Genomic DNA, 10,656 nt, shown 5'->3' with positions numbered 1-10,656 from the left:
GCTCCGTACACCCGGGAGAGTTGAGCCTGATAGGAGGGGCCAAATTTGAATGTGTGTTTACAAACAGCAACTGGAAAATCCTCCAGACCCTACCTTTAAAAACGGCTCACAAATATACAGTTTCATTTTTTTTAAAGCTCAGAAATTCCTAGTTGACCTACAGTGGACCACTGTAGGTTTTAGCAAATGTTACTCAAACAGGAAGATTTATTGTATTTACTGGGGACTATTTTCAGCAGTGGATTAATACACATTTGGTGGTCTAGTGAATATTTGGGGCATCAGCATAGTGTATGTGGGACTGAGTTGAAATAAACTACAGTGAGAGTAAGTGCTCAAGGTTAATGAGGGAACATGTCACCCAGTGTGGCTAATTGATGGTTTTAATAGTTTTTGGACAACAGTGGAGCTCTATGGCACAGAGTAAGAAGATACATCAGGCTTTGAAGCACATTTTGGTAAATGGACTGCACTCATAGCTGCTTTTCTAGTCTTAGAGAACATTCGAAGGGCTTTGCAACACAGGCACCATTCACCCATTCACCCATTCACACACAAACACAGACACAGACACAGACACACACAGACACAGACAGACACACAGACACACAGACACACAGACACAGACACAGACAGACACACAGACACACAGACACAGACACAGACACACAGACACACAGACACACACAGACAGACACACAGTGAAGCAGCAGCCAAATCTTTTTATATAATTATGACATCATTTATTCATAAACATCATAAAGAGTCAAATATAAACAAATAAACATGTTTTGTTAGTAAACATAAACACATCAGACTGATCTTTATTAAAATCATCATCATACAGTCAGTTTCCATGGAAACACACAGATGTCAGGCTAACACTTTCCCTCTACTTCCAGTCTTTATGCTAAACTAAGCTACGCTAACCACACACACACACACACACACACACACACACACAGATGAACTTGATGAATCAAATGTTGGACTGTCCCTTTAAGAAAACAGAGGTGGAACCTGATTGGCTGGGTGTTTTCTGACTCACTCACATTATTATGACTCAAACTGTTCTGACATCATCATCAGTTTAAACTAAAGAAACAAACACAAAGCAACAGTTCAACTCGTCTCTGAGGATGAACTGTGGGAACTGCTCATGTAGCGCCATCATCAGGTCAGCGCGTCCGTCATGACCAAATAACTGCATCAGCCTCAGCTCTGAGTTAGCTCATGTTAGCATGTTAGCACACTAAACTAAGGAAGAGGACGTGATAAATGTTACACCTGCTAAACATCAGCATGTTAGCATTGTCATTGTGAGCATGTTAGCACACTGACATTAACATTCAGGTTCACAGTGCTGTTAGCATGACATTAGCATTGTCATTGTGAGCATGTTAGCACACTGATGTTAACTTTCAGGCTCACAGAGCATATTAGCACACTGACATTAACATTCAGGCTCACAGAGCTGTTAGCATGACATTAGCATTGTCATTGTGAGCATGTTAGCACACTGACGTTAACATTCAGGCTCACAGAGCTGTTAGCGTGACATTAGCATTGTCATTGTGAGCATGTTAGCACACTGACGTTAACATTCAGGCTCACAGAGCTGCTAGCACACTGACGTTAGCATTCAGGCTCAGAGAGCTGTTAGCGTGATGTGTAGACTTTAAAGCTGCGGTCACACTGAATCACGCCCGGGCCACACTGCCTGTATGAGCAGCGCGTGACGGCTACTTCGCTGAACTGCTATGGCTCACACACTTCTGGTGTTCACACAGACAGCGTTGCTGCTGTAACTGCCACATTTCCACAGTTAAAAACCGGCACTCCACTCATTTATGGAGCCGTGCAGCTGCTGCATTGTTAACAACACAGACCTGCAAATATTCCACAATAAAACACCTTGTGTTAACAAATGAAGGGAATCTGTTCACAGATACATTGTCAGAGGTAGGGTTGGGATCCAGATCCGGTTCTTTTTTGAAACCGGGTCCAAAGTTCCAGTTCCGGAACCGGTTCCATCACATTTGGCGTAAGGGTTCCTGCAAACTGTTCCTAGATTGTAAAAAAAACAACAACAAAAAAACCATCACGTGCATTTCCATTGGAGTGCGGCACGGGCCGCATACTTCTGTCCGAACCTGACTGAGTCCAACATTATCTAATCACTAAAGCACTGAGTTTGTGTCACACAGTTGTCATGGTTACAGGCTATTTAACAGGCCGTGGGTGCTCAGCGGAGAGGGAGACCTCCATGTTTGAGACGGGAGCGGGCGGTGGGAGGTCTGAGGCTTCCAGCGAGAGGAGAGGGAGAAATATAACAAAATAAGATAAAACAGGAAAAACCTGTCTCCCTCTTTTATTTCATTTTCAGCGTTTAATCAAGGCGGAGGCGGGCGGCTGGAGGTTAGATGCTTCCAGTGAGGGGAGCGGTAGAAACAAACAGCCAATGTGTGTGTGTGTTCTGTTCAGGTGTTGTCATGTAAATAACAGTGCCCAAGCATGAATGCATATAAGTATTTTTTATTACATTGCTGTGGTTAATTTGAGGTAATAGTGTTACTGTAGAAATCAGAGAATCACTTTTTGTTGTTATATATTCTCAGGGAGATGATACAAGCTCTAAATCTGAAATACACACCACACACAAATGTGTATTTTCATGTAATTGTACTGTGCAACAGTTAGAATAAAGTTTTTGTATTTGTATGATTGCATTTGTGTTTATTATATACTTGTTTAAGTATAGCAAGTATAATGAATATAATGTAGGAATCGGTAAGGAATCGGAATCGTTAAAATCCTAACGAGTCCCAACCCTAGTCAGAGGGCTTTTATTTTGAAACTGAAACAGGAAAGATTGATTTATTTATTTTTTTATTTTATTTTATATACTTTATTAATCCCTGAGGGGAAATTCAATTTTTCACTCTGTTTGTCAATTACACACAGGTCCGAACACACACATGCATGGACCTATACATGCACTAAGTGGAGAGATGTCAGAGTGGGCTGCCCATGACAGGCGCTCCGAGCGGTTGGGGGGTTCGGTGCCTTGCTCAAGGGCACCTCGGCAGTGCCCAGGAGGTGAACTGGCACCTCTCCAGCCACCAGTCCACGCTCCATATTTTGGTCCGGACGGGGACTTGAACAGACGACCCTCCGGTTCCCAACCCAAGTCCCTATGGACTGAGCTACTGCCGCTACTTTTTTTACTTAAAAATAAATATTAATATTTTTTCATGTCTGTGACAGATAGAGACATTGAGACTGTAGTGAAGGCTGATAAGAAGTCAGTATGATCATTAAAAGACCATTTTCACTCTATTTTAGCTGAAAAATGCATCATGCAGAAAAAAGAGGCAAGACTCCTGTTCTGTAGACGATGCCTGACAACATGGGCAGTGTGGTTCCTCTAACCTGTTATCACAGGCACTGAAGAAAAACACAAGACACATGAGCTGCTCATGCAGGCAGTGTGGCCCGGATGTCGGCTGCTGAAATGTTCTCATGTTGCAGCCGAGAGAGGAAACAGGAGACGGTGGGGTGGTCGTAAACATAAACTGCGGGAGCTAACATGGCTAACATGCTAACAACAGCTTGTCCTAACACCCTTGTGGAACCTGGTCACACTCACAAACAGTTCTTCTTACTTCCATGTGAAGGCAGAGACGTTGCGTCAGACCTGCAGAGCTCTGCAGCAGCTGGACATCTTTCCAAACTTCATATGTGGAAGGCATCGATGAAACTTTTCTTCAGCTCCTCAGGATGGAAACATGCTGAACGTAGTAGCAGTAATAGTACAGGTGGCAGTACCCTGTGAGATGTCACTGAGACAAGTTCAAAAGACGCCTAAAAGACGTCACAAAAACTTTCATTCAGCTCCTCAGTGTATGTCTTTTGAACGTCTTTGCTCAGTGGGTAGTAGCAGTAGGAGTTCTGGGTTAGTAGTAGTACTAGCAGTAGTAATACTGCACCAGACCTTCAATAGCTGTACTTTTTTCCATACTTCATAACTGGAAGGCATCGATGAGGCTTTTCTTCAGCTCCTCAGGATAGAAACTCATTGAACATCTCCCAGAGGACAGTTCCTCCTCAGAACCTCCTGGAGCTGGAAGTGAGTCTGAATTCAGGATAAACAGAGCGTCACTGGAGCTCATCCGTCGATCCTCAGGCTGGATGCTGGCTGCTCACAGGGATCTGGACCTGCCGGGAAGGCACCTCCTGCTCGGCGGCGGCGGAAGGGATGTTGATATTGGGGTCGTCATCGACCTGGTAGCACTTCCCCAGGTTCTTGATGATGTTAAAGTTGGACCGGGCTGTTTCTGCCAGGCTGTTCTCCAGAATCCAACCATCAGACTCTAAGTCAGGATCACCCAGCCGGAGAACATTCTCCATGGCCGTCTGCAGGTAACGGACCCCTGTCAGAACCAGCAGCTGGTGGGAGAAGAAAAACATGATAGTACCAAATACCAAAGTAAACTGGACCCAGAATGAGAGTGATGTATCTGTACTGGGCGCACCTCAAAGAGCCAGATGAGGAGCACGGTGAGACCGATAGACTGCATGATGCCGGTGTAGTGCTCCATCAGAGCCTGTCGGCAGCCTCTCCTCCACAGGTTCAGCTGCTGGCTCAGCTGGTCAAAGTTAAAATGTGCCGATCTGTTGCTGATCTGCTGCTGGATGCAGGGCCGAGGGGATGAGGTGCTGCAGCAGCTGAAGGGAACGCTGTCCATCAGGTACTTCCCCTCCACATTACTCCTCAGGCGGCTGCAAGGAGGAGCAGGCAGTTAGGAACTACTATAACAACAGCTACTACAACAGCTACTCCTGCTGTTCCTACTACTGCTGCGACACAACAACAAGTACTGCTACTAGTCCTTAGGCAGCTGTAGATTCTGAGTCAGTGTTGAACTGTCAGTGACTTTGATGTGCTCGTTGGTTCTCAGATAAAAAATGCTGATATAAAAATAAAGGATGGGGTTGACGGTGCTGTAAACCTTCTACAGTGTGTTTTAAGACTCAGTTGCTGAGACTCAGGTCATTCGGAGTCCCTTGAACCTGAGTTGAACCCTGTCAGTTAAACCTAATTAATCCCAGGACATTTTACATGAGTAGCTTCGAGCTTTAATCTGCAGCGGACCGGTGGCCTCAATCTGAAAATACTCTGTTTACTGTCCACTGACAGGTTGGCACAAACATTTCTTATGTCCTCACATCTCCATCAGTGAAGTGGAGTCCAGCCGGATCCACTAGATTCTGATAGAAACCACTGTAGCACCACAGAATCTAACTGGACTCAGCAGGATCTATTATCTAGAGTCCTGAAGATCCATCAGAATCTATCTTTAATCAAAGTACTTGAAGGGGAACTATTAAAACCCAACAGAACAGCTGGGTTCTACTGGAGTTAAGTGTTCAGTGTCAATCCTCCAATATTCACCAGGATCAACTAGAAACTGTTGGAATCCACCTCACAAACGAATTATCACAACAGTGATATCCTACAAATTAGCGTCCCATGATTGATATTACGAGGTTAGCTCTGGGCAGGTAAAGTTACTATGTTTGGGTTTAGGAGAGGAACATGGTGGGAACGTACTTTAAAATGACTCAAAGTTCACATGTTTCATGTTGTGACCCATCCACCGCCCCAGCCTGCCCTCTAACTGGACCATTCAGGACCGCTTCCTTCCTTACTCCCATCAGCGCATCGGTCACATGATCGCAGCCTCCCAAAATACATGAGTTATGCGTGAATTACCGGCTAATAATTATGTGGGATATGTACAAATTTTGGTGCATTACTTTTCGTAGGAAAATGTACAAACAGTGTGTGAGAACAGCTGGTCTAAACACAGAGAGAATCTGCCAGACTCCAGCAGGATTTACTGGGATCATCAAAGATCCCCTCAAATCCAACTGGGATCTCTAAACACTCCAGTGAGTCCCAGCAGGTCTGGTTCCACTTACTCCATCACGCTGCTGCTGGTCATGTCCAGGTAGCGGTTGCTGATCCACTGGACGTGGAACCAGTCCCGGTACCCAGTGTCTCCACAGCACTGGAACTGGATCTGCAGTAAGTCCAGAGTCTTCTTCAGGTAACAGCGGCCCGGCGTATCTGTGTCCTTGTAATACCGCATGGCATTCCTCAGGCCCAGGAACAGTGACTCCTCCAGCTGGCCGCGGATGCTGTAGCACATGAGCGCCCCCGCCAGGACGCAGGAGGTGAAGAAGAAAGTGCAGAGGACATATGGCATCATCACCAGCTTCCAGCGCAGGAACTTGTTGGTGTCGGCACAGTCCAGGCAGATCTTCCCACCCAGGAAGTTGATGCAGCAGGCCGCCAGACCCGTGGTGATCAGCATATGTGGCACGTAGAGGATCCCCTGGTCTGACATTACTTCCTGCCATTTCTGAATCTCTACTTTGAGGAATAAGCCCAGGCCGAAGAGGATCGCTCCCGTCAGCACAGAGATCCAGTTGAGAAGCCAGAGGACCTCAGCTAGCTTCTCTCTCTCCACCTTTGTGAAGGTCACCTTACCGACCGCCATGTCAGTTCCTGTTTTTATTTATCACGTCCAAGCAGCCGGAAACATGGCTGAAAACTGGAGTGCGTTAAGGTGCAGTGCCACTTACAACCACTAGGTCCTGCATTCAAAACACATCAACGTTTCTCTGGAAAGAAAAAGTCTTATTTTCTAAATGACGTCATCGTAGCGACTAATTTAATTTCCGCTCTTCCTGTTTGTGATTATACTAAAAATAGTGGTCCAATAATTAGGTATCAACCACCTTAACTTCCCCCTTAAACTTACCCCTAACTGAAAGTATAATATTTACACTGAGTGACATGTTGAAATCCAACACTCCATGCTTTTTACATCCTCAGTGTCTTGTGGGTCATTTTAGACACTTTTCCCCAAAACTCTGTTTGACATATTTGCTTCTGAAATTAAACGTCAGTAAAAAGTTCCACAGTCAATGGATGGATGGTTTGGCAGTGTGTCGGTCCTCCACAGGTGGTTTAGTCCGGTCCAGTTTCACTTGCCTCTCTTCTCCGCCGTTCTGCTGCCCATGTTCATAAGTTCAGGCTCTGACTCACAATATGGTGCTGGGCATAAACTCAACTTCAAATCCAGGTCAGATCACATAAACCAGCAGGTTCTCAAATCATAGCCCTCACATCCAGTCCATCGGGGTCTGGGAGGCTTGGGGTCAGGGTTGAGGGTTCAGAGCTTACAGGTCAGGGTTCTGGGGTCAGAGTTCAGGGTTTAGAAGTCACAGTTCAGGGCTCTGGGTTTAAAGGTCACAGGTCCAGGTTCAGGGCTCTGGGTGAAGAGGTTACATTTCAGAGTTTTGAGTTCCTGGTTCTGGGTTTAGAAGTCAAAGTTCAGGGTTCTGGGTTTAGACATCACAATTTAGAGTTCAGGTTTTGAATTAAAAGGTCACAACTCAAGGTGCTAGGTTCAAAGTTTAGAGGTCACAGTTCAAGGTTCTGGGTTCAGGTTTTTAGGGTTCAGAAGTCACAGTCTAGAGTTCGGGGTTCTTGGCTCAGGTTTTTAGAATTCAGGTATTTAGGGTTCTGGGTTCAGGTTTTTAGGGTTCAGGCTTCAGGTTACATGGTTCAGGGTCAGGCCGGGCCTCTCTTCAGAGCAGAGCTGGAGGAGAGAGCTACTCTTGGAGCGTCATAAGGAGCTTAGCGAGGTATTTTAGGTTCTCTTGACTGCAGTCCATGACTCCAGGACCAGGATGTGATCGCTGCAGGAAGAAGGTCAAAGTTTAACAAAACTGCTGCTGATAGACTGAAGCTGATCGATGGAGCATTTTATCGATCAGATAATCAATAACAATCATGTAAACACCTCCATCAGAGTCACATGTTCCACCTGTTGATCAGAATCTGAACACATTGAGCATGCTCAGAGGACCGACCACCCTCCAAGAGTCCTCTGACACTGTTCATACAGGAGCAGCTTCATTCAGTGAAATCAGATATATTGATAGATTTACATTGATCAGCTGATGTTAAACACTTAAATGCAGATACACAAACTGATCAGTGAGGTCAGATCGATACAGATTGATACAGATCAAACTGTGACTCATGATAAACATGTTAAACATGTTAAACTGCAGTTACAGAGTTCAGATCAGGAAACATGAGTTCGTCAATAACAGCTCATTAATTCACTCACAAAACTTTAACTCATCAATGAGATGGAACGAGCGAGTTTGCTGCCGTCTCAGGTCCACTCAGCCAATCAGCTGACAGGAAGATAAAAAAACACAAGTTTACCTGCTGTGGACAGAGAGCTGTGAGACATCCAGCCGCCGCCTGTCGTCCCCCCGACCTCCCATCATCCTCTGCAGCCGACCTCTATACAGTTTCACCGCACTGAGGAAATATTGCTGCTGAAGAAAAAGAGTTTTCAGGCTCCCGTTAGCCTGCGCTGCTAATCTCCTTACAGCTAATCAGCCTCGTAATACTCTCCACCCCCCCCCCACCCCCCCCATTCTCCAGCTGGACCAGCAGCAGGACGGATGTCCACCGCAGCGTCACGCCGTCACGGTTCATCTCATGATTTCAGATTCAGACAGCAGACGGACTGTTGACATCTGTAAAGAAGAAGAAGAATGAGATGAGGGGACGTCCCCACAGTGTCTCCTGTCAGGGGACAACACTGGGTCCATCGGGGTGTCTTCAGGGACGCTCCATCATTATTAAACCACAGTGACACAGAGTTAACTCAGACTGAAGAGGTTCAAACTGTCAGTCCACACACTCTTAGAAATAAGAGTTCCTCCTGAAGGACTGAGGTTCTACCCAGAACTATTTACCTCTCAAGAACCTGTTTTTGAAGAAAGTGATCTTCAGAGAATCTTTATAAAACTAATGAAACCCATTTCATCCAAAGAACCCTCTTTTTTATCTTCATGGTTTATCTTCATGTTTTTTTGTGATGAAGGGTTCCATTAAGAACCCATTTTAGGAGAAAGGACTGTTGAAAGATCCTCACCCTAACATATTTCTTTTTTTAGGGATTCTGGTCCAACCTTTCATAAATGGTTCTTGGTTGAACCCTCTGACAGATGTCCATGTGAAACCTTTATGAAAGGTTCCACATGAGATCACATGGGGTTCTCCTCTGGGGACAAGTTGAAGATCCCTATATGGTTCTAGTTAGTACCTGTATATCTCAGAGTCTGGTATGTTCAGCTGATGTCCTGACAGTTGATGGATATTTGGAGCAGAGTTGGATTTTGGATTTTGTGTGTTGGCTCGTTGGCTTTTTAACAAACAGGTCCAGAGGGTCCAGGTTCACAGGACTCTGTCCAGGACCTGTTTCTCTTCTCCTGGACCTCCTCAGGGTCGTGTTCTGTTGAATGTGGCAGTGATCACACCTGTAGATCTGTTCTCAGGTACGTGATGACTCTGTTACTGTTCACCTTCATGGATCAGAACACGATCACGGCCCAGGACTGGATGAACGTGTGAACCAGTGTGACCAGTCTGTCCTCCACATTAATGTGTCCAACACCAGTGACATGTTTACTGGTTTCAGAGGAGGTCCTGCCGTCCTGCTCCTGTGTGATCAGCAGAGAGTCGTGGCAGCTGTGTCTGATGACATCTGAAGGACAAACCAACACCTGAGCTGTTTCAGGAAGCTGAGGAGTCTGGATGTCGACAGGACGATGAAAATGTTCTGTTCTGCTTTTATTGAGTCTGTCCGTCCGTCAGTTTGTAAACCTGAGACTTGAAAACAGGAACAAGTTGGAGACAGTGGTGACGCTGTGACATCACTGGTGTTACTTTGATCACCTGCAGCATCAGTATGGACACAGGGTCGCCTCTGACGCTCGGTCGCTTGTCTTTTTTTCTCTGTTGTTTGTTTGTAAATTTGATTCACTGCCTTTTAATTGTGTTTCAGCAACATGTTAAATGTTGTGTTAATAAAACTGTTGAATTGAACAGAAACACTCGGAGTGACCTGAAGGACGACGTGTTCATGTTCTGAACACTGGAGCGCCACCGTGTGGCAGAACATCACAGCACTGCTTCACATTATTGATCATTAATAATAATTATCCAGATAAATCACTAATATGTTTAATGTATTAACTCATTTATTCACTGAGTGTAAAATATGCAACATGTAAACATTTGAACTGTGGAGCATAAACAACAACAACAACAGCAACAGCAGCAGCAGCAGCAGCAACAAGTGATTTAATAAATACATAACTTTAAAATAAACATATCTTGTGATGATGTCACACAGATGATGTCACACCCTGGTGTTCCACTCTTGGGGTGGGGGGGTACCAGTCTCTCCCGGCTCCTGTCAATCATGGCATGACGTCGTGTATCCAGAGCGTTTCCGGTGCAGGAAGGCGGGGCCACCGTGTTCCTTAGGGAGAGACAGACAGGTGAGTCAGGTCAGCACAGAGCCGCAGGTACCCACTTCCGGGACCGGGACATCATCCTTCAAAGTAAAAGCACGGAGAGTTTTGAACGGTGAATATAAAATGTTCTTCATGATTTTATTTTAATCAGTTAAACTATGAACATGATTAAATGTTGTGATGAGGGATTTGAACACATCACAACTTTATTAAACAGTCATGACTCACACATTCAAA

The 10,656-nt window shown here is 45.3% G+C and overlaps 1 protein-coding gene across 1 annotated transcript; it reads right to left on the bottom strand.

The window, feature by feature from the left end:
- Positions 1-3,283: 3,283 nt before the first annotated feature.
- On the bottom strand, positions 3,284-8,431 carry LOC126398293 (photoreceptor outer segment membrane glycoprotein 2-like). Its single transcript, XM_050057507.1, has 4 exons — positions 8,312-8,431; positions 5,986-7,773; positions 4,536-4,782; positions 3,284-4,449 (listed from the first exon to the last, which is right to left on the bottom strand). The coding sequence occupies exons 2-4, from the start codon at positions 6,564-6,566 to the stop codon at positions 4,183-4,185; spliced, it is 1,095 nt and encodes a 364-aa protein (XP_049913464.1). The 5' UTR covers positions 6,567-7,773; positions 8,312-8,431; the 3' UTR covers positions 3,284-4,182.
- Positions 8,432-10,656: the final 2,225 nt, after the last annotated feature.

Source organism: Epinephelus moara, chromosome 12, assembly GCF_006386435.1.
Source record: "Epinephelus moara isolate mb chromosome 12, YSFRI_EMoa_1.0, whole genome shotgun sequence".
Classification (NCBI taxonomy): Eukaryota; Metazoa; Chordata; class Actinopteri; order Perciformes; family Serranidae; genus Epinephelus; species Epinephelus moara.
This window is presented reverse-complemented; position numbering and strand designations above follow the sequence as displayed.

Bases quoted from the DNA above. Each gene is read 5' to 3' on its own strand.
- LOC126398293 (XM_050057507.1), bottom strand. From the start codon at position 6,566: ATGGCGGTCGGTAAGGTGACCTTCACAAAGGTGGAGAGAGAGAAGCTA. The intron at 4,783-5,985 runs GTAAGTGGAACC...TCCTCCTTGCAG, and splicing joins ACCAGCAGCAGCGTGATGGA to CCGCCTGAGGAGTAATGTGG. The intron at 4,450-4,535 runs GTGCGCCCAGTA...TTCTCCCACCAG, and splicing joins TCCTCATCTGGCTCTTTGAG to CTGCTGGTTCTGACAGGGGT.